The sequence below is a fragment of the Coregonus lavaretus genome, assembly GCF_964263955.1.
Source record: "Coregonus lavaretus genome assembly, chromosome: 15".
NCBI classification, from domain to species: Eukaryota; Metazoa; Chordata; class Actinopteri; order Salmoniformes; family Salmonidae; genus Coregonus; species Coregonus lavaretus.
Genome location: NC_140002.1, coordinates 44,810,565 through 44,834,955, shown reverse-complemented (window position 1 = coordinate 44,834,955; position 24,391 = coordinate 44,810,565). Strand labels below are relative to the sequence as shown.

General features: G+C 43.6%; 1 protein-coding gene across 1 annotated transcript in view; it reads right to left on the bottom strand.

The window, feature by feature from the left end:
- Positions 1-24,391, bottom strand: part of col23a1b (collagen type XXIII alpha 1 chain b) — a 152,954-nt gene that overhangs the window by 5,023 nt on the left and 123,540 nt on the right. Inside the window, exons 10-26 of the mRNA XM_084178060.1 lie at positions 17,774-17,809; positions 17,362-17,388; positions 14,082-14,135; positions 13,939-14,001; positions 13,737-13,781; positions 13,517-13,582; positions 13,262-13,306; positions 4,675-4,719; positions 4,501-4,590; positions 4,328-4,381; positions 4,134-4,199; positions 3,856-3,882; positions 3,558-3,626; positions 2,503-2,565; positions 2,355-2,381; positions 2,213-2,266; positions 1,834-1,920 (exon numbers count right to left, since the gene is read on the bottom strand). Of these exons, the coding sequence (XP_084034186.1) occupies positions 1,834-1,920; positions 2,213-2,266; positions 2,355-2,381; positions 2,503-2,565; positions 3,558-3,626; positions 3,856-3,882; positions 4,134-4,199; positions 4,328-4,381; positions 4,501-4,590; positions 4,675-4,719; positions 13,262-13,306; positions 13,517-13,582; positions 13,737-13,781; positions 13,939-14,001; positions 14,082-14,135; positions 17,362-17,388; positions 17,774-17,809 (918 nt within the window). The remainder of the gene's footprint in view (positions 1-1,833; positions 1,921-2,212; positions 2,267-2,354; positions 2,382-2,502; positions 2,566-3,557; positions 3,627-3,855; positions 3,883-4,133; positions 4,200-4,327; positions 4,382-4,500; positions 4,591-4,674; positions 4,720-13,261; positions 13,307-13,516; positions 13,583-13,736; positions 13,782-13,938; positions 14,002-14,081; positions 14,136-17,361; positions 17,389-17,773; positions 17,810-24,391) is intronic.

Genomic DNA, 24,391 nt, shown 5'->3' with positions numbered 1-24,391 from the left:
AACTTATCCTCTGCAGCAGAGGTAACTCTGGGTCTTCCTTACCTGTGGCGGTCCTCGTGAGAGCCAGTTTCATCATAGCTCTAAATGGTTTTTGCGACTGCACTTGAAGAAACATTCAAAGTTCTTGAAATGTTCCGGATTGACTGACCTTCATGTCTTAAAGTAATGATGGACTGTCGTTTCTCTTTGCTTATTTGAGCTGTTCTTGCCATAATATGGACTTGGTCTTTTACCAAATAGGGATATCTTCTGTATACCACCCCTACCTTGTCACAACACAACTGATTGGCTCAAATGCATTAAGAAGGAAAGAAATTCCACAAATTAACTTTTAACAAGGCACACCTGTTAATTGAAATGCATTTCAGGTGACTACCTCATGAAGCTGGTTGAGAGAATGCCAATAGTGTGCAAAGCTGTCATCAAGGCAAAGGGTGGCTACTTTGAAGAATCTAAAATAAAAAATATATTTTGATTTGTTTAACACTTTTTTGGTTACTACATGATTCCATATGTGTTATTTCATAGTTTTGATGTCTTCACTATTATTCTACAATGTAGAAAATAGTAAAAATAAAGAAAAACCCTTGAATGAATAGGTGTGTCCAAACTTTTGACTGGTACTGTGTATCTGTGCCCAGTCATGGAGTGTGTGCGCACTGCCGAAGCTGTTTGTTCCCCATTCTTCCTGACTCGTTTTTTATAGATGTCACTGAGGGGTTCCTGGCTTTCTCCAATGACCTTCCCACTGATTTGTATTACCCTGTTCAATGGGTTCTGACTAGTGTTCCCTAGAGCCCCAAACTACCCCACAATATTAAACGATAGGATGGATTCTATAAAGCATTCATAAAATGCTTGGAGGATGGATTGGTGTACATTAAAATTCCTCAAGAACAAGCGTTGTTGAGATTTAGAGTAAATCTGTTTGGTGTTCCTTTTGAAGGAGAGCTTGTTGTCAATGATGGTTCCTAGGTATTTGTAGTCTTACACTCGCTCAATGATCTGGCCGTTACTGTCCAGCACAGGGATGGTAGGTTGGTCTCTTCTGAAGTCAATGTAGATAATGGATATTTTACTTTATACCATGGCATTGTTGAATACTCCTTTCTAATTGACTTAAAAGGCATTCTAGAGTGTGTATTATTTCCCTATAACGCACTGTATATTTGCACAGTATAATTCAATGGCTATAGATAGTTTGAGCTGCTTTTGAAAGCAAAAGTCGAATTGAAAACAGTATTGCTATTGTTGAATTCGATTTTCATAATAGCAAGCTAGGACTGATGGTTTGGTTAGCTAAACTAGCAAGTCTATTTGTTTGGTCACGATGGCAACTATTGTAGATATCTAGTAAACTTGCTAGCTACTTCAGTGGATGTTGAACTCATTTCTACCGGCAAATGAACACATTTCTAGTGACAAGTGTTAAATTATAGCCATGGTATAAAAGGAATAATCAACTCGGGGCTCTATGCGTTCTCTGGAAAATAATGCAATTCCATGGAAGGTCAGTTCCACTCCGCTAACACGTCATGGAACACACTTTCCACATCATTCATTATTTTCCATAGAACGCATTGCCCCTCATTGATTATCCCTTACATAAACTCTGCTCTACCAGATGACTAATATGATGTAGATGTTGAGCGGCTTCACTGCAAGTAGATTGTATGTTTTAAATATTCAATACAAATAATAATAATAACTCTGCTCTACCAAATGTAACCTAATAATTGTATTATTTAGAGAAAGGGAGGTTTGCCCTTGAATGAGAAGACAGTGTTTGAGGAAGAGTGAGCGGAGATGAGGCAACAGGAAGAAGTGACATACCACAGGACAGGGCTGGTCCAGTCCAGGGGGGCCCTGCTCGCCCTTCTGTCCCTTCAATCCCTTCTTTCCCAGCATCCCCCTGTCACCCTGAGAGAGAAGAGTGACAACAATAATATATAATAATATATTTAGCGGATGCTTTTATCGAAAGGGACTTAGTCTGCATAAAAACATTTTACGTATGGGGTGGTTCCAGGAATCAAACCCACTATCCAAGCGTTGCACGTGCCATGCTCTACCAACTGAACTACAGAGGACCACAGAGGAGACAAACCTCTCATCGAGCATCAATGTCTTCTCCAGATTTTACTATAACATGTTAGGTAAGAGAAGATTAATAAACATTGCCGCAGTAGCCACTGTTGTGGCTGATGCCCACCTTCTCTCCTCTGTCCCCTCTGTCCCCTTTTTCTCCCATCAGCCCGGGGAAACCCTGACATGGAGAGAGGTAGTGGTTAATGAAGGGTCTTTATCAACCAGACTAGTAGCAGGGGGGATGTGACAGATTTAGACACACTTACATCTAATCCCGGCAATCCTTGCTCTCCCTGTTGAAATGAAATATGATTGAAGTTAATTCAGAAGCAGCTTATTTTGAAAATACTGCAAGGGTCTCTGATGCCCTGTACATTTCCTCTACAAACAGGTCATATGAAAAATGCTGCTAACCTTTCTCCCTATGGTGCCAGGGAGACCAACCAATCCTGTAGAACCTGGAATACCCTGAATACCCTGTGTGCAGAAATAGTGTCATCAGTTATGTGGGCCGTAATGTCATATGCAGCAGGGTTGGGGCCTTGCTAATTAGTTGCTAATTCCTCATTAATTTTAATTCTTGAATTTTAATTTAATTTGAATTGGCCACACCCCACAGTAAGCAGAATTGGAATTGAATTCAACGAAATTAAAATGGTTAATTTATTCTACACATCACTATTGTTACTTTCCCTAGCAAGAAACCAAAAATTGTCGCTAAAACAGAAGGGGGAACTAAAAGAATCACTAACAACAACCAAAATGAAACAGGTGGGGTTTTAGGAGGGGTTCTGAAAGACACTCATGGGGGTGTCCACTGAAAGCTGACGAGCAACAACAACTGGGACCTAAAAGACACCCACCATGAGCGCCCACTAAATTTGCCCAAGAAGAGGCAAACAAAATTAAAACCCACACCAAACTTAAAGACAGGAAGCAAACCAAAAAGTGGAGCAAAATGAAAACAGGGAAGATCAGATAAAGGATTGTTTTCGTTTTTGGGTTATGGTCCTTCAACAACCTCTCTCTCAGCAAGCTTAGCGGACCTCTGACATGATGTCCAAACATGAGCTCATTTGGACTGAAACAAAGAGATTCCTGAACAACCTCACGCGCTGCAAACAGCACAAGACCCCTTCATCCCAGTCTGTCTCTAATTCAAAGCAGTAAGCTCACAACATAGACTTCAAAGTCTGATGAAATCTCTCAAGAACACCTTGAGACTCTGGGTGGTAGGCACTAGAGGAGCAATAGGCAACACCCAACTGTTGCAGCACTCGTTGGAAGACCCCGACATGAAACTCGAACCATGGTCCTGGGGGCTCATCCGGGATCTGAACCGGAATCTGAGCCAGTCCAATTCAAATTCCAATTTCAATTAATGGGTTGAATTGAATTACATTCAGAAATTCCGAATTGACCCCAACCCTGATATGCAGTATGAGTGACACGGAATAGAAGATAATTACCCTTAACCCAGGAGGTCCTCTGTCACCTGCATCCCCTTTTTCTCCTTTCACTATCTCGCCTGGTTCCCCCTGTGAGACATTGACAAAAGCACAATTTCAAGCTGGTGCTTTTAACTACAATCCATCTTCTCTCTGACTTACTGCAAATACAATTTTCATCCCCTATTCTAACGTCCAGCATTTCATTTTCTGTTAGGGCAACATTTTGAATGACAGGGCATTCCAGTGCTGCTTTAGTAACCTAAAGAATCCTGTGTCCTTCTAGGGGCAGGAGGAGATCAGAGCCCTGACTACCCACCTTGGGGCCAGGCATTCCATGATGTCCCTGAAAAACACAATTTGTTATGTCATTCTTTTTGTAAACACTGTTCATCACAAGAGCCTATTAAAGCACATAGATCATTTAAAACACTTTAACAACAAAGTAGACATTGGGGTTTACTAGGTTCCTCTGAGAACAGGTTGAGTATTGAGTGTTTGACAGTCATCTTTTTGCAGAGAGAATATTGGTATCTAGAGAGTTGAAGCTATTGATATCCCCCTATCATTAAGAAGACAGAGAGACCAGTTACCCACCATGAACCCCTGGAGCCCAGGAGGTCCGGGGGGCCCTGGAGGGCCTGCGATAGAGATCATCTGGGCCTGAAGCAGAGAGCATTAGTTAAGATAACCAGAGGTCACACAATCATATAACACTACTCGACCATGATGAGATATCACACTTAACAGTTTGTTATAGATACAAGTTCGGTATCTAAAACGTTACTGACCAGATTGTCCTCAAACCTTGAATCTCCTCTCTCTCCTGTTTTGCTGTCAGCTCCCTAAGAGAGAAAAAATACATTATATGGACAAAATATACAAGGCAGTGGGATACTAGGCTACCATGCCATGCTCATAGTCCATTGGGTATCCATCAGGACACAGCCCATTTCACACTTACCGCAAACCCAGTTAGGCCCGTCAGACCTCGCTCTCCCTTTTCCCCTGCCACTCCAGGCATCCCGTCATCACCTCTCTCCCCTTTGGCTCCCTACAGAGAGGAGGCACAACATGAGGTGGATACTATGATGTGTAGTACAATAATAATTCATTATCACAGAGTCATGTCATTTACCCTATCCCCATCAGCTCCAGGTGCACCAGGTGAGCCTGAATCTCCCTGTTGGCATGAAGGAGACAGGTAAACATGTGTGTGCCTATTGTCAATCCATAAACCAAAGCCCTACTGTAGTTCACTGCACCAATGCTGCATATGCCAACATATGAGACATTGACACTTACAGTACCAGTAAAGGGTTTTTCTTTTCTTTTTTACTATTTTTTACATTGTAGAATAATAGTGAAGATATCAAAACTATGAAATAACACATATGGAATCATGTAGTAACGAAAAAAGTGTTAAACAAATCAAAATATATTTTATATTTGAGATTCTTCAAATAGTCACCCTTTGCCTTGATGACAGTTTTGCACACTCTTGGCATTCTCTCAACCAGCTTCACCTGGAATGCTTTTCCAACAGTCTTGAAGGAGGTCCCACATATGCTGAGCACTTGTTAACTGCTTTTCCTTCACTCTGCGGTCCGACTCATCCCAAACCATCTCAATTGGGTTGAGGTCGGGTGATTGTGGAGGCCAGGTCATCTGATGCAGCACTCCATCACCCTCCTTCTTTTTAAAAATATTGTTTTGTTTTTTGTTTGAGTGTTTTTCAAATTTTATTATTATTTATTTTTATTTTTTGGGGGGTAGATCAGCTTAATATTGCAGATAGATTGTAACTTCCATCAATGTAATTGTCTGCATCACTTCCAATCCCCCATGTTTTTTATATACAGTGGGGGAAAAAAGTATTTAGTCAGCCACCAATTGTGCAAGTTCTCCCACTTAAAAAGATGAGAGAGGCCTGTAATTTTCATCATAGGTGCACGTCAACTATGACAGACAAGCTGAGGAAAAAAAATCCAGAAAATCACATTGTAGGATTTTTAATGAATTTATTTGCAAATTATGGTGGAAAATAAGTATTTGGTCACCTACAAACAAGCAAGATTTCTGGCTCTCACAGACCTGTAACTTCTTCTTTAAGAGGCTCCTCTGTCCTCCACTCGTTACCTGTATTAATGGCACCTGTTTGAACTTGTTATCAGTATAAAAGACACCTGTCCACAACCTCAAACAGTCACACTCCAAACTCCACTATGGCCAAGACCAAAGAGCTGTCAAAGGACACCAGAAACAAAATTGTAGACCTGCACCAGGCTGGGAAGACTGAATCTGCAATAGGTAAGCAGCTTGTTTTGAAGAAATCAACTGTGAGAGCAATTATTAGGAAATGGAAGACATACAAGACCACTGATAATCTCCCTCGATCTGGGGCTCCACGCAAGATCTCACCCCGTGGGGTCAAAATGATCACAAGAACGGTGAGCAAAAATCCCAGAACCACACAGGGGGACCTAGTGAATGACCTGCAGAGAGCTGGGACCAAAGTAACAAAGCCTACCATCAGTAACACACTACGCCGCCAGGGACTCAAATCCTGCAGTGCCAGACGTGTCCCCGTGCTTAAGCCAGTACATGTCCAGGCCCATCTGAAGTTTGCTAGAGTGCATTTGGATGATCCAGAAGAGGATTGGGAGAATGTCATATGGTCAGATGAAACCAAAATATAACTTTTTGGTAAAAACTCAACTCGTCGTGTTTGGAGGACAAAGAATGCTGAGATGCATCCAAATAAGACCATACCTACTGTGAAGCATGGGGGTGGAAACATCATGCTTTGGGGCTGTTTTTCTGCAAAGGGACCAGGACGACTGATCCGTGTAAAGGAAAGAATGAATGGGGCCATGTATCGTGAGATTTTGAGTGAAAACCTCCTTCCATCAGCAAGGGCATTGAAGATGAAACGTGGCTGGGTCTTCCAGCATGACAATGATCCCAAACACACCACCCAGGCAACGAAGGAGTGGCTTCGTAAGAAGCATTTCAAGGTCCTGGAGTGGCTTAGCCAGTCTCCAGATCTCAACCCCATAGAAAATCTTTGGAGGGAGTTGAAAGTCTGTGTTGCCCAGCGACAGCCCCAAAACATCACTGCTCTAGAGGAGATCTGCATGGAGGAATGAGCCAAAATACCAGCAACAGTGTGTGAAAACCTTGTGAAGACTTACAGAAAACGTTTGACCTGTGTCATTGCCAACAAAGGGTATATAACAAAGTATTGAGAAACTTTTGTTATTGATCAAATACTTATTTTCCACCATCATTTGCAAATAAATTCATTCAAAATCCTACAATGTGATTTTCTGGATTTTTTTTCCTAATTTTGTCTTTCATAGTTGACGCGTACCTATGATGAAAATTACAGGCCTCTCTCATCTTTTTAAGTGGGAGAACTTGCACAATTGGTGGCTGACTAAATACTTTTTTTCCCCACTGTATATATTCCCCTTTATTACTTTCCAACCCCGCCACCCTTTCCCTACTTTGGGTAAACTAGTGAACAACAATACTTAGGCCTCTACTTCCAGCTTATACTTACTATCTACATTTTATGGACACAGTCAATTTTACAATAATTATATATATTTATATTTTTTTCTTCTCCTGAACTTCTTCTACTCTCAACCTCTCCAATCATTTTCATGATGTCCATCCAGTTTGCTTCTATATGCCATATATTTCTAACTGTGCTCTTTCTCAAAGCTCCCAACATACAACCTATATACTTATTATGGACACAGAATGCTTACATTATTAGTTATCTTGTTATTATTTTGTTGTTAATTGTTATTAGTCCCATCCTTCAGCTCCATTCAACACCTCCCATCTATCTCTTAACACCATCCATATAGGATTTCTATTTGCCATATATATTTCAACTGTACTGTGCTGTTTTACAAAAATTCTGAACCTTTCTATTCTCATTGTTTCTACAGATTGTGAATTAAAAATAAACATTTTTGCTAAAAGTATTATTATATTATTGATCGATTGACTATGACATTTCAGATCACCCAGTAATGCTATCTGCAATGTTAGCTCCAGGTAAATATTGCAATCCTTTAGCCATTCCTGGACCTGTGTCGAAAAACAAGCTACAAATGGACAGTACCAAAACAAATGATCTAATGATTCTGTCTCTTCGCAGCAAAATCTGCAGAGCTGGGAAGATTGTATCCCCCATATAAATAACATTATATTGGTAGCAAGAATTTTATATAATAATTTAAATGGAAAGATTTTAATTTTTGAATCCGGTGTCGTTTTGCGTATCAGTTCATAAACACTATGCCATGGGATCGGTATGTCAAAAATCTCTTCCCAACTATTTTGCAATCTATATGGGATGTCAATCCTTTGGTCCTTAAATGAAACTGATATACTTTTTTATTTATCACAGTTTTCTTTAACCAATGTTGTTCTTTAATGCAAGGCCGACAGACAAGTTCCTTACTTTCTCCCCCTTCCACTTTCCTCTTCCATTTTTGCGGTAAGTCTGCAATTATTTGGTTGTAATTTTGGGTAGAGCAGACATTTCCATATGTTTTTGTTAGCTGCATGTGCGACATAACTCCACCAGTCCTACCGATGATATCATTTACGAAGATTATACCTTTTTAAAAAAATTTGTCAAAAAAAAAGTGTTTTTGTCAATTAGTATATTTGATTTTAACCACAATATTTGTTGCATTATTTGTTCTGTAGTTTCTGGAGGATTAAATTGAAATTGCAACCAACTTTCTATGGCTTGTTTTAGAAATAGTGATATTTGGGAGATGATTTCCTTTTCAAATAACTGAAGTGAGTGGTTGTAATCTGAATAAAGGGAAAAAGGCCATTCTTGAACTTTGGGTGAGACAGTCTTACTAATTTGCTAGAGAACCAGTTCGGATTTAAGTATAACTTTTGTATGACTGAAGCTTTTAGTGATAGGTCTAATGCTTTAATATTTAATAATTTCTGTCCTCCGAATTCATATTCATTATATAAATAGGCCCGTTTAATTTTGTCTGGCTTGCCGTTCCAAATAAAATGGAATATTTTTTTCTCATATAATTTAAAAAACTGTTCGCTAGGCGTAGGCAAGAACATAAGCAAATAGGTAAACTGGGATAATACTAAAGAGTTAATCAGGGTGATTTTTCCACAAATTGACAGATATTTACCTTTCCATGGTAGCAAGATCTTATCTATTGTCACGATCGTGGAACGGAGTAGACCAAGGCGCAGCGTGATGAACGAACATACTTTATTTAAAGAGAGTAAACACTCGAACAAAACAATAAACGATACCGTGACGTCCAAAAGGAACAAACCAACTGGAACAAGATCCCACAACTATTGTGGGAAAACAGCCTCTATAAATATGGCTCCCAATCAGAGACAACCAGCAACAGCTGACACTCGTTGCCTCTGATTGGGAACCACTCGGGCCAACACAGAAATACAATACATAGAATATACACACCCTGGCTCAACATATAGAGTCCCAGAGCCAGGGTGTGACAGTACCCCCCCCTAAAGGCGCGGACTGCGACCGCGCCTAAACATAAACAAACCAGGGGAGGGCTGGGTGGGCATTCCTCCACGGAAGCGGCTCCGGGCTCGCCCACCACCCTCCCATAATCCCCCCGTAGCGCCCCTGGTCCGGTCTGGCCCCGCTGGCTGGAGCTGGACTGGACATCGTAGGAGCGGATTGCTTAAGCTCCGGTGTGGAGCAGCTGACCGGTACCTGACCAGGCACCGGTGACCCAGGCACGGGTTGTGCCGGACTGACGACGCGCACCCCTGGCTTGGTGCGTGGAGCAGGAACGGGCCGGACCGGGCTGACGATGCGCACCCCTGGCTTGGTGCGTGGAGCAGCAACGGGCCGGACCGGGCTGACGATGCGCACCCCTGGCTTGGTGCGTGGAGCAGGAACGGGCCGGACCGGGCTGACGACTCGCACCCCTGGCTTGGTGCGTGGAGCAGGAACGGGCCGGACCGGGCTGACGATGCGCACCCCTGGCTTGGTGCGTGGAGCAGGAACGGGCCGGACCGGGCTGACGACTCGCACCCCTGGCTTGGTGCGTGGAGCAGGAACGGGCCGGACCGGGCTGACGATGCGCACCCCTGGCTTGGTGCGTGGAGCAGGAACGGGCCGGACCGGGCTGACGATGCGCACCCCTGGCTTGGTGCGTGGAGCAGGAACAGGCCGGACCGGGCTGGCGACGCACACCGTAGGCTTGGTGCGAGTGGCAGGAACAGGCCGGGCCGGGCTGGCGACGCACACCGTAGGCTTGGTGCGAGGAGCAGGAACAGGCCGGGCCGGGCTGGCGACGCACACCGTAGGCTTGGTGCGAAGGGCAGGAACAGGCCGGGCCGGGCTGGCGACGCACACCGTAGGCTTGGTGCGAAGGGCAGGAACAGGCCGGGCCGGGCTGGCAACGCGCACCGTAGGCTTGGTGCGAGGGGCAGGAACAGGCCGGGCCGGGCTGGCGACGCACACCGTAGGCTTGGTGCGAAGGGCAGGAACAGGCCGGGCTGGCGACGCGCACCGTAGGCTTGGTGCGAGTGGCAGGAACAGGCCGGGCCGGGCTGGCGACGCGCACCGTAGGCTTGGTGCGAGTGGCAGGAACAGGCCGGGCCGGGCTGGCGACGCGCACCGTAGGCTTGGTGCGAGGAGCAGGAACAGGCCGGGCCGGGCTGGCGACGCGCACCGTAGGCTTGGTGCGAGTGGCAGGAACAGGCCGGGCCGGGCTGGCGACGCGCACCGTAGGCTTGGTGTGAGGAGCAGGAACAGGCCGGGCCGGGCTGTGGAGACGGATAGGAGGCCTGGAGTGAAGAGCTGCCACAACCCGTCCTGGCTGAATGCCTACCTTCACACACTCTGTGTGAGGCATCAGCACAGGACGTACAGGGCTGTGTACCCGTACTGGCATAACAGCACGTGACACTGGCGCAGGATATCCGGGACCGAGGAGAGGCACTGGAGACCACAAGCGCTGAGCCGGCACACTCCGTCCTGGCTGCATGCCCCCCTTCGCACGACACGTGCGGGGTGCTCGCACAGGACGTACCGGACTATGCCGGACCACTCGTGGCACAGTACGCAGCTCCGCATACCGCGGAACCTGCCCAGTCTCATGCTGCCATGCCTGAGTACGGGGAGTTGGCTCTGCTCTCCATCCAGGCTCCGCCAACCTGCCTTCTGGCCCCCCAAACCCGGTGGCCTCCTCTCCTAATCTCCCAATTCGCCCTGTGGCAGCCTCCTGCTGCCCAGTCGCCCATGCCGTGTGCCCCCCCCTAAAAATTTTCTGGGGTTGCCTCTCGTCCGTCCGACGACGACACTGTTGACGCCGTTGCTCCTCTCTCGCCAGGGCCTTAATCTTAGCCCATGGCCCTTTGCCCCCGAGCATGTCCTCCCAGGACCACGATTTGCCCACCTGGGCCATCGCCAACCTCTCCAGCTCCTTTCCCGGCGCTTCCTCCCATGTCCAGGCCGCCTGCTCCTGGACACGCTGCTTGGTCCGGGTATGGTGGGATCTTCTGTCACGATCGTGGAACGGAGTAGACCAAGGCGCAGCGTGATGAACGAACATACTTTATTTAAAGAGAGTAAACACTCGAACAAAACAATAAACGATACCGTGACGTCCAAAAGTACAAACCAAAAGGAACAAACCAACTGGAACAAGATCCCACAACTATTGTGGGAAAACAGCCTCTATAAATATGGCTCCCAATCAGAGACAACCAGCAACAGCTGACACTCGTTGCCTCTGATTGGGAACCACTCGGGCCAACACAGAAATACAATCCATAGAATATACACACCCTGGCTCAACATATAGAGTCCCAGAGCCAGGGTGTGACATCTATTTTTGCTAACTTTCTATTATAATTTATTGAAGTGAGATCATTTATTTCCTTTGGGATATGTATTCCGAGTATATCCACATCTCCATCAGACCATTTTATTGGTAAACTACATTGTAATGTAAAAATTGTATTTTTTAGTGATCCAATACGTAATATAGTACATTTGTCATAATTTGGTTGTAATCCAGAGAGGTTAGAAAATGTATCTAGATCCTCTATGAGGCTGTGGAGGGATTCTAGTTGTGGATTTAAAAGAAAACATGAATCATCAGTGTACAATGACACCTTTGTTTTTAAGCCCTGGATTTCTAATCCTCCGATAGTATCACTCTCCTTCTTGGTAAAATAGCCATTACACAGCCTGGAGGTGTGTTGGGTCATTTTCCTGTTGAAAAAAAAATTATAGTCCCACTAAGCGCAAACCAGATGGGATAGCGTATCGCTGCCGAATGCTGTAGTAGCCATGCTGGTTAAGTGTGCCTTGAATTCTAAATAAATCACAGACAGTGTCCTACACCATAACACCTCCTCCTCCATGCTTTACGGTGGGAACTACACATGCAGAGATCATCCATTCACCCACACGCGTCTCACGCAGGTCTCTTCTTATTGGTGTCCTTTAGTAGTGGTTTCTTTGCAGCAATTCGACCATGAAGGCCTGATTCACACAGTCCATCCTGAACAGTTGATGTTGAGATGTGTCTGTTACTTGAATTCTGTGAAGCATTTATTTGGGCTGCAATTTCTGAGGCTGGTAACTCTAATGAACTTATCCTCTGCTGCAGAGGTAACTCTGGGTCTTCCATTCCTGTGGCGGTCCTCATGAGAGCCAGTTTCATCATAGCGCTTTGTGGTTTTTGCGACTGCACTTGAAGAAACTTTAAAAGTTCTTGATATTTTCCGGATTGACTGACCTTCATGTCTTAAAGTAATGATGGACCGTTGTTTCTCTTCGCTTATTTGAGCTGTTCTTGACATAATATGGACTTGGTCTTTTACCAAATAGGGCTATCTTCTGTATACCCCCCTACCTTGTCACAACACAAATGATTGGCTCAAACGCATTAAGAAGGAAAGAAATTCCACAAATTAACTTTTAAGAAGGCACACCTGTTAATTGAAATGCATTCCAGGTGACTACCTCATGAAGCTGGTTGAGAGAATGCCAAGAGTGTGCAAAGCTGTCATCAAGGTTAAGGGTGGCTATTTGAAGAATCTCAAATATAAAATATAATTTGATCCGTTGAACACATGTATGGTTGCTACATGATTCCATATGTGTTATTTCATAAGTTTGATGTCTTCACTATTATTCTACAATTTAAAAAAAAAGAAAAAAAAAAGAAAAACCCTTGAATGAGTAGCTGTGTCCAAACTTTTGACTGGTAGTGTACATTTTGGTCATTTAGCAGACACTCTGATCCAGAACGACTTACAGTCAGATAATATGGGGCGGCGCAATATTGGCCCAGCGTCGTCCAGGGTAGGGGAGGGAATGGCCAGCAGGGCTGTAGCTCAGTTGCATGGCGTTTGCAACGCCAGGGTTGTGGGTTCGCTTCCCACGGGGGGCCAGTATGAAAAATTAAATAATGTATGCACTCACTAACTGTAAGTCGCTCTGGATAAGAGCGTCTGCTAAATGACTTAAATGTAAATGTAAAACAATATAACCGACACACTGTGCATTGTGTATAATATATATAATATATAGGCTAATCTCTCCAGAACAAAATCTCTTCCACAGACAAGGATGGGATTCAAACCCATGCATGCACAGCACAATGGATTAGCAGTCCATCGCCTTAACCACTCAGGCACATCTCAAACACCACTCTCACCTTTGGCCCTTGGCCTCCTGGGGGCCCTGGTGGCCCTGGGGGGCCCTGCAGGAATAATAAAAGGTAGAAAAGTAGAAAATGAAGGTGAGACTTTGTACTGCACAGGGGACTGTTATACATAATGCATACCTAGAAGAATATTATGGTGTGTGATACTTTTAATCATTAATAAAATAGTACTGAATTTGTGGGGTTGCAGTACAATGCAGAATGTTGTTTCTGATCAACTTTTAAAAGACCCAATTAAGAACTCACCTGAAAGACTTGGCCAAGGCCGATGTTGTCATAGGAGCCAAGAACAGCCTTCTCTCCGGGTAAGCCCTGCAGAGGGAGACAGAGTGAAACACACAGATAGAATGAATGAAGATAAATAAATGTATAATCTTCTTGGAAGATGGGTCTAATGCAGATATTTTTTCATAGACCCACAGTAGATGACTTTAGGTCAAAGAGTGTGATATGAGGAGCCACTCACCATGTCCCCCTGAGGCCCTGTGTTTCCTGTGTCCCCCTTCTCCCCCTGAACGAGAACATAGCTAGAGTGAATACACACAGTGGAACCTCAGCATGCCTGTCATTCCCGTGCATCAGTACATAGTGCCACATGTCTCAGGGTCAAGCCCTGTGAGTTGATACATGGCTGTATATTCACACCATTTACGATTCTTCCTCATTACCTTCATCCCTGGTAGTCCATCAAGGCCACTCCTGCCCTGGTCACCAGCAGGCCCCTGCTCCCCCTGTCACAGACATGGAGATAGAGTGAGATAGGGAAAGAGAAGGGAGAGAAGGAACAGGAAGGAATAATAATATTTCACACCCTTAGCCCTGGAGGCCCCTGTGGTCCAAGCATGCCATGCTGTCCATCCTCACCCTGCAAGACATCAGATTATTGGAACATGTTAATTTACCTGCAAGACTTTAGATTATTGAAAAACATTAATTAACCACAGGTTATATACACTCTTAGAAAAAGGTTTAGATTTGTTCTTAAAGGGGTACAACCGCTTGTCACTGGCGTGGTACCCTGTATGGTCATCCTTTGTACCTTTAGTTATAGGTACATACATGTAATTGTACCCCAGTTCATACCTCAGATAGTACCATCATTACATATAGTCCACAGGTACAAAAGCATGCTTTTTTGCCTTTATAGGGTACCACCACAGTGACAAAGCCATTTGTTCCTTGTAAGTGATAAAAGTGTACCTCTACAATAGACCACTTTAACTGGTACAACACTTCCATTCACATGTGGCCAAAAATAACTAACTGAAAGCCACACCCCCCACAGTGTGCCTTGCCCTTATTTCACAGTGTGCCTTGCCTTTTCGAGTAAATTGTAGAGTTACCACCCATGACTGTATTTGTTAGTGACAGAGACATGGCTGTTGAATTTTCAGTCCTGTGACCTTCACCAACTGAGTTCCTTGGTGAATGTTACCATTAAAATTAAACTCATTATGACAATACATGACATATCTCATCAGGCTTTATTTTGAGACAAAGTTTTACCCTAATACAGTGGCCTGAAACTCATGGTTTACAAGCCACATCATGCCTGTAAGTAGCATTGCAAAATTCCAGTACATTTCCCCAAATTCCCAGATATCCTGGTTGAAGGAATCCAGATGCCCTGCTTATTCCCTCCAGTTTCAAGGAATTTTCAAACCAGGATTTCTGGAAAACCTGGGTAATTTGGGAAAGTTACCAGAATTTAGCAACCCTACCTGCAAGTCACATTATGCTGGCTTGCAAAGTGATACGTAATTCCTATTGGAATCCAGCCAGAGTGTGGATATCCAACAGTTGGAATTTTGATTCACCCACAACCTGCATTCATAATAACTTCCAGGGTTAGATACATTGTGAGGAGACTACCTAAGCCATTTAAACTGGGACAACCATTTCAATAATCGGTGCAAAAAATCTAACTAACTGATTGGATTAGTTTAGAAAAATGTATGTTATTTATCTTTGTGTAGCATATGATTAATGAATCAATCAATGTACAGTGGGGAAAAAAAGTATTTAGTCAGCCACCAATTTTGCAAGTTCTCCCACTTAAAAAGATGAGAGAGGCCTGTAATTTTCATCATAGGTACATGTCAACTATGACAGACAAAATGAGAAAGAAATATCCAGAAAATCACATTGTAGGATTTTTTATGAATTTATTTGCAAATTATGGTGGAAAATAAGTATTTGGTCAATAGCAAAAGTTTCTCAATACTTTGTTATATACCCTTAATTTGGCAATGACACAGGTCAAACGTTTTCTGTAAGTCTTCACAAGGTTTTCACACACGGTTGCTGGTGTTTTGGCCCATTCCTCCATGTAGATCTCCTCTAGAGCAGTGATGTTTTGGGGCTGTCGCTGGGCAACACAGACTTTCAACTCCCTCCAAAGATTTTCTATGGGGTTGAGATCTGGAGACTGGCTAGGCCAATCCAGGACCTTGAAATGCTTCTTACGAAGCCACTCCTTCGTTGCCCGGGTGGTGTGTTTGGGATCATTGTCATGCTGAAAGACCCAGCCACGTTTCATCTTCAATGCCCTTGCTGATGGAAGGAGGTTTTCACTCAAAATCTCATGATACATGGCCCCATTCATTCTTTCCTTTACACGGATCAGTCGTCCTGGTCCCTTTGCAGAAAAACAGCCCCAAAGCATGATGTTTCCACCCCCATGCTTCACAGTAGGTATGGTGTTCTTTGGATGCAACTCAGCATTCTTTGTCCTCCAAACACGACGAGTTGAGTTTTTACCAAAAAGTTCTATTTTGGTTTCATCTGACCATATGACATTCTCCCAATCCTCTTCTGGATCATCCAAATGCACTCTAGCAAACTTCAGACGGGTCTGGACATGTACTGGCTTAAGCAGGGGGACACGTCTGGCACTGCAGGATTTGAGTCCCTGGCGGCGTAGTGTGTTACTGATGGTAGGCTTTGTTACTTTGGTCCCAGCTCTCTGCAGGTCATTCACTAGGTCCCCCCGTGTGGTTCTGGGATTTTTGCTCACCGTTCTTGTGATCATTTTGACCCCACGGGGTGAGATCTTGCGTGGAGCCCCAGATCGAGGGAGATTATCAGTGGTCTTGTATATCTTCCATTTCCTAATAATTGCTCCCACAGTTGATTTCTTCAAACCAAGCTGCTTACCTATTGCAGATTTAGTCTTCCCAGCCTGTTGCAGTTCTACAATTTTGTTTCTGGTGTCCTTTGACAGCTCTTTGGTCTTGGCCATAGTGGAGTTTGGAGTGTGACTGTTTGAGGTTGTGGACAGGTGTCTTTTATACTGATAACAAGTTCAAATAGGTGCCATTAATACAGGTAACGAGTGGAGGACAGAGGAGCCTCTTAAAAAAGAAGTTACAGGTCTGTGAGAGCCAGAAATCTTGCTTGTTTGTAGGTGACCAAATACTTATTTTCCACCATAATTTGCAAATAAATTCATAAAAAATCCTACAATGTGATTTTCTGGATTTCTTTTTCTCAATTTGTCTGTCATAGTTGACGTGTACCTATGATGAAAATTACAGGCCTCTCTCATCTTTTTAAGTGGGAGAACTTGCACAATTGGTGGCTGACTAAATACTTTTTTCCCCCACTGTATATGCAAAAACACATATATTAAAAACAATTCATCATGATTATGGTACAAATTTGCCTTTTTAGGGTGCCACCCCAGTAATAAAGCCGTTAGTTCCTTTTAGGTGGCAAAAATTGTTCATTGTACCTTATGGGGGGTATTGAGGGTACACAAAATATGTTTGTACTCTGGGAAAAAGAAATGTACCATCACACCATACCCCTTTCTTTGAGAGTGAGAGTGTGATGATTGTACCTTTTTATATTCAAAATATGTTATCTTTATCTGCAAAATGTACCCTAAAAGGTACCGAACAGTACCATGTGAGATCATAGTGTGTACCTCTGAAGGTATATTATGTGTACTTTGATGTTTTTGTACCCCCAGGGAATAATACAGTAGCCTAACCGTACCCTTATTTCTGAGAGTGTAGGCTACATACATAGTATACATGTATACCGGTATGTGTGGAAGTGTGTCTGCATGAGAAATGTGGATATTTTACCTGTCGTCCAGGAGGACCCATTTGTCCCTGTGTAAAGAGGACACATTATCAGAATGATTTGGGCCATATGCATGGTATTTATATAGCGCTTTTCAAGGACCCAAGTTGCTTTACAATTGTATAAAAGAAAAGCAAGAAACAACTATCTAAAACAATACCAGACTAACCAAAAAGAAAAAGAAACATGAAACAAAGAGTAGGGAATGTATGCACTCACTAACTGTAAGTCACTCTGGATAAGAGTGTCTGCTAAAATGACAATTTTTTAAAATTTAAATAAAAGAGTAGGGCTCAAGGAAAGTGAATACCGTGATGTGATGTGTGAGTATGTGTGTGTGTGGGAGAGAGAGTGTTGGTGTGTGTGCACCTTATTATATCAGAAATACAAAATAATATTTGAAACATAGGCTACCTCTAATCCATCAGTTCCATCTCGACCAGGTGGACCCTGTGAAGGAAACCTCAAGTTTAATAAAACATCAACAAGTAAAGATGGACCAAATTGAAGAGCGGGGCAATTCAATTGCAAAAATCAAATCAAATGTTATTTGTCACATGCGCTGAATTCAACAGGTGTACCATGACTGGTACTGTATATATATATATTTTTTAAATAACATAATAAAATAACAATAACGAGGCTCTATACAGGGGGTACCAGTACCGAGTCAATGTGCGGGGGTACAGGTTAGTCGAGGTAATTTGTACATGTGGGTAGGGGTAAAGTGACTATGCATAAATAATAAACAGCGAGTAGCAGCAGTTTAAAAACAAAGGGAGGGGGAGGTGTCAATGTAAATAGTCCGGGTGGCCATTTGATTAATTGTTCAGCAGTCTTATGGCTTGAACGTAGAAGCTGTTAAGGAGCCTTTTGGTCCTAGACATGGCGCTCCGGTACCGCTTGCCATGCGGGAGCAGAGAGAACAGTCTATGACTTGAGTGACTGGAGTCTTTGACAATTTTTTGGGGCCTTCCTCTGACACCGCCTAGTATATAGGTCCTGGATGGCAGGAAGCTTGGGCCGTGATGTACTGGGCCGTACGCATTATCCTCTGTAGCGCCTTACGGTCAGATGCCGAGCAGTTGCAATTCCAGGCGGTGATGCAAACGGTCAGGATGCTCTCGATGGTGCAGCTGTAGAACTTTTTGAGGATCTGGGGACCCATGCCAAATCAGTCTCCTGAGGGGGAAAAGGTGTTGTCGTGCCCTCTTCACGACTGTCTTGGTGTGTTTGGACCATGATAGTTTGTTGGTGATGTGGACACCAATGAACTTGAAACCCTCGACCTGCTCCACTACAGCCCCGTTGATGTTAAGGGGGCCTGTTCGGCCCACCTTTTCCTGTAGTCCACGATCAGCTCCATTGTCTTACTCACATTGAGGGAGAGGTTGTTGTCCTGGCACCACACTGCCAGATCTCTGACCTCTTCCCTATAGGCTGTCTCATCGTTGTCGGTGATCAGGCCTACCACTGTTGTGTCATCAGCAAACTTAATGATGGTGTTGGAGTCGTGTTTGGCCACGCAGTCGTGGGTGAACAGGGAGTACAGGAGGGGACTTCAAAGGGTTTCCCTTTGTAGTGCGTAATAGTTTTCAAGCCCTGTCACATCCGAAGAGCATCAAAGCCGGTGTAGTAGGATTCAATCTTAATCCTGTATTGACAATTTGCCTGTTTTGATGGTTCGTCTGAGGGCGTAGCGGGATTTCTTATAAGCCTCCGGATTAGTGTCCCGCTTCTTGAAAGCGGCAGCACTAGCCTTTAGCTCGATGCGGATGTTGCCTGAAATCCATGGTTTCTGGTTGGGATATGTACGTACGGTCACTTTGGGGACAACGTCGTCGATGCACTTATTGATGAAGCCGGTGACTAAGGTGGTATACTCCTCAATGTCATTGGATGAATCCCGGAACATATTCTAGTCTGTCCTAGCAAAACAGTCCTGTAGCGTAGCATCCGCGTCATCTGACCACTTCTGTATTGAGCGAATCACTGGTACTTCCTGCTTTAGTTTTTGCTTGTAAGCAGGAATCAGGAGGATAGAATTATGGTCAGATTTGCCAAATGGATGGAGAGGGAAAGCTTTGTATGCGTCTCCGTGTGTGGAGTAAAGTACACATGCTGGTAGAAATTAGGTAAAATTGATTTAAGTTTGCCTGCATTAAAGTCCCCACCCACTAGGAGCGCCGCTTCTGGATGAGCATTTTCTTGTTTGCTTATGGCCTTATACAGCTCGTTGAGTGCGGTCTTAGTGCCAGCATCGGTTTGTGGTGGTAAATAGACAGCTACGAATAATATAGATGAGAACTCTCTTGGTAGATAGTGTGGTCTACAGCTAATCATGAGGTACTCTACCTCAGGCGAGAATGGTGGAAAAATTACAAGATTATGTTTAATACTGTTTTATGCAATAGAATAGGGTTCTTAGGAACTCTCTCTTCTGTGTCTGTGTGAACTGAGAGGAGCCTCTGAAGCTGGGCCTGGCAATTGATTTAAGGATGGCTAGGTGATAAAACCAACAGCCACATTCCATTTCATGATTAATGGTGTGTGAAAGGGAGATGTCTCTGGTCTGACTGAGCCTGCATTTTCATAGACTGAATTGGTGTTAGTGTAATGTAAGGTACCAGGGAGAGATGGCTCGGGTATGGATAATGTTGATAAGAACCTTGTCTTGGGGGCCAAACCCTGGTTTCCATACAATGAGAACAGTCTTCACCGCAGATACTGTCTGCTGTGAATTATTCATTTATTTCATACAAATCCTAACCTTTTGACTCATTCCACACATCTGCTGTTTGTCATGTAGACTGAGAAGGTGTATATTCACTATAAAATATATTTGTATTGTCTGTATGTCAGAGCTCTCAACCCAACAGTCTCACTTACTACCTTATTAATACGTTTTGAATAAAGTAATATCCTGATTAGTGATTGACCTTGTCTCTCCTCATTATTGATTAGAATTTCCACGACATGAGCAATACCTCGAGACTGCTTTAATATTAGACATTGCGCACCATCTGTTACTGACAAATAGACACACACACACCCCCCTTGTCTTACCAGACGTAGCTTCTCTGTCCTGCCGAAAACCCAGCCAGCTCTATATTATCCATGTCGTTGTTCAGCCACGACTCGTGAAATTACAGTTTTTCATGTCCCGTTGGTAGGATAGTCTTAATCGTAGATCGTCCATTTTGTTTTCCATTGATTGCACGTTGGCCAATAGAACGGATGGTAGTGGAGGTTTACTCACTCGCCTACGAATTCTCAAAAGGCAGCCCGACCTCCGCCCCCTTTTTCTCCATCTTTTCTTCACGCAAATGACAGGGATTTGGGCCTGGTCTCGAGAAAGCAGTATATCCTTCGCGTCAGACTCGTTAAAGAACAAATCTTTGTCCAGTTCGAGGTGAGTAATCGCTGTTCTAATGTCCAGAAGCTCTTTTCGGTCATAAGAGATGGTAGCAGCAACATCATGTACAAAATAAGTTACAAACAACACATAACAACTAACAAAATAGCACAGTTGGTTAGGAGCCCGTAAAACGGCATCCAACCTCTCCGGCGCCATTCTTTATCATCCACTAGATGGCATTATTTATACAAATACAACAAAAGTGTTAGGTACTCTAGTAAATGAGTGAAGTGTTTCTGTTGCATCTACTGAGATGGTATTTTTGCTAATTAGAACGATATACATTTATAGAGCAACACAACAAAATGCAAAGCAAAACAATAATAGCAATTTTTTCCAGCTCTAGTGAGATAAAATTAATCACCAGGGGCGCAACTTTGGTTTTAGACATGTCCCCAGTGAATGTTGCTCCCCTGTTAATCACTCTCCTTTAACAAGGAGGTCTAAAGGTAAAATATACACTGATTGTACAAAACATTAAGGACACCTGCTCTTTCCATGACATAGACTGACCAGGTCAATCCAGGTGAAAGCTATGATCCCTTATTGATGTCACTTGTTAAATCCACTTCAATCCCTGTAGATGAAGGGGAGGAGACAGGTTAAAGAAGGATTTCCAAGCCTTTAGAGGAGACATGGACAAAAGATGTATGTGCCTTTGAATGGTGTATGATAGTAGGTGCCAGGCGCACTGGTTTGTGTCAAGAACTGCAACACTGCTGGGTTTTTCACGCTCAACAGTTTCCCATTTGTATCAAGAAAGGTCCACCACCCAAAGGACATCCAGCCAACTTGACACAACTGTGGAAAGCATTCAAGTCAACATGGGCCAGCATCCCTGTGGAGCGCTTTCAACACCTTGTACAGTCCATGCCCCAACGAATTGAGACTGTTCTGAGGGCGGGTGCAACTCAATATTAGGAAGGTGTCCTTAATGTTTTGTACACAAAACTACATATTTTGACACAAAACTAGTTACCAGGACAACTGTCTGTCCTGTCTTGCCTTCACCACCACATGTGCGGAGAAGATGACAAGACATGGCAGACCCACCACCGGTTGCTCTCCTCTAGCTCCTAACGAGGTGGTTTCAGTAAGCTAAGATAAACATAATTAGAGAGACAACAACAGGAAATGGCCTCGCTGCTTGTTGATCTAGAAACATCTGCTGGCAATATGGAGAGCGATGTGATTGACCTCATCTCAGAGCTGTCCTGGCTGGAATGAATCAGATTCTCTTTCATTCAGTAGGAAAGCTAGACAAAGAGAGTGAAAGGAAATGAATGGTTGGCTTTGTGTACTGAACTATTCTGCATTTCACTGATTAACGATATTCGAGTTCCTTTCTATCCGCCTGAACCACCAGAAAAGGCCAACTGAGCTGAGGATCCTTTTTTATCTCTCCTACCACCATATGCTGATCCATGCTGGTTTATGCTGGTCAGTGCTAGTCTGATGCTGGTCAAGCTGGTCTGACCAGCATGGTCTAACTGGTTCTGCTGGCCAACCAGCATGGTCTAGCTGGTTATGCTGGCAGACCAGCATGGTCTAGCTGGTCAAGGTGGTCTGACCAGCATGGTCTAGCTGGTTATGCTGGCATACCAGCCTTCTTTGTGTGTTCACTGGTGACCAGCCTTCGCTGTATTTGGACACACATTCAAGTCACATTATGCTGGCTTGCAAAGTGATGTTTAAATCCTATTGGAATCCAGCCAGAGTGGATTCCCACAATCTGTATTCAGAATTACTGCCAGGGTTAGAAAGATGAATGAATGAATGAATGAGACTACCTAAACCATCTAAACTGTAACAACCATTTCAGTAACGGGTGAAATAAGTCCAACTAACAGATTGGATTAGTTATAAAAATGTATGTTATTTATCTTTGCATAGCATAAGATACATTAATTGACTAATTAATCAATCAACACTTGTGTACAGCACACCCCCGCAGCCCACGCAAGGCGGGGGGCCCACAGGATCTTTTCTCTCAGCCTCATGGCAAAATAATAATAAGATAAATAATAATATGCCATTTAGCAGACGCTTTTATCCAAAGCGACTTACAGTCATGCGTGCATAATTATTTATTTTTTTGTGTATGGGTGGTCCCGGGGTTCGAACCCACTACCTTGGCGTTACAAGCGCCGTGCTCTACCAGCTGAGCTACAGAGGACTGTATAGAATAGCAGGTAATTAGCTTGAAAAATTTGAAATTCTCCCAGCCTCATTGCAAAATGTGTAGAATAGCATGAGATTAGCTATACCTTGCTCAGACCTTGCAGGAGGGCCCGCGAATCTGTGGTATGCCACTGTCAATCAATGTACATGCAAAAACACAGATATTATAAGAAACAATTATAAAAATCTAACTGCAGTAGAGCATGCTGGGAAATATGATAATGACATGCGTGGTTTTGCAGACCATCAAAATACGCTTGGGAGTCCACCTCACTTGGGATTTGAACACACAACCTCTCGGTCACTGGCGTAGCACATACTCCCTCCCCCACAGCTACTGTACCATATGAATATGTGACGCACAAAAAATGTATGGTCACAGTTTTGTATTGATTTAATGTGTTTTAGATTTTTAAGAAATTGTTTTATTATATGTGAGCCATAACTTGTATTACTTTGATTTCATTATTGGAATCCTCCAGGTTTATGCATTAATATGCCCTGAAAGGTATTGGTACCACTAGGTGGAGCCAACAGAACTGTTGTTTGGTGGCCTTTACACTGGTGATCATGACCTCACTTCCTCATTCTATTGACAGAACTTTTTCTGAAACCAGTACATTTTCTCGTCTCATAATTTCTCCTGTTTTACAGGTTTGTAATGTGTAACTATACAAAATATACCTTGAAACAGTAAGATAACAACATGTTTCACTAACTATTTCATGGGTTGTGTGACATTTAAAGTGTATTTGTTAAGTTATTTTTGTCCAAGCTAGAAAATGCTAAGTCTCCCCATTATAGGATTTAACATGGAATAAAATCAAATTGGTACAGGTTCAGCCCCTGGTTCGACCGTGATCTGGCAGAGTTACGGAACCTCAAGAAAAGCTTATGACACAAATACTCTGACTAGCTGTCTTTCAGGCAAATGAGAAATAAGTGCACTCAGGCTATCCGGAAGGCCAAAGTTAGTTACTTTAAGGAGCAGTTCTCTCTCTGTAGGTCTAATCCCAAGAAGTTCTGGAAAACGGTGAAAGACCTGGAGAATAAACCCTCCTCCTCACAGCTGCCCATGTCCCTTAATGTTGATGATGTGGTTGTTATGGTTGTGTATGGCTGAGCTCTTTAATCACCACTTCATTAAGTCAGGATTCCTATTTGACACAGCCACGCCTCCTTGCCCGCCCAACACTTCCTTATCTCCCAGCCCTTCTAACATGCTAACCACACCGCCCGTGTTGCGCACGCGAGCTTTGCAAAATAAATGTACACATACATGTTATTCAATCATTTCATCCCTACTGCTCGCGCGCGTCAACGAGCGTCTGCATAGCCAGGCTCTAAAATATAACTTAGTTCTATTTTTGACGCTTGATGCACTGCAAGTCCCGCCTCTCCCATCTCCTCATTGATTTTTAGGAGCATATACC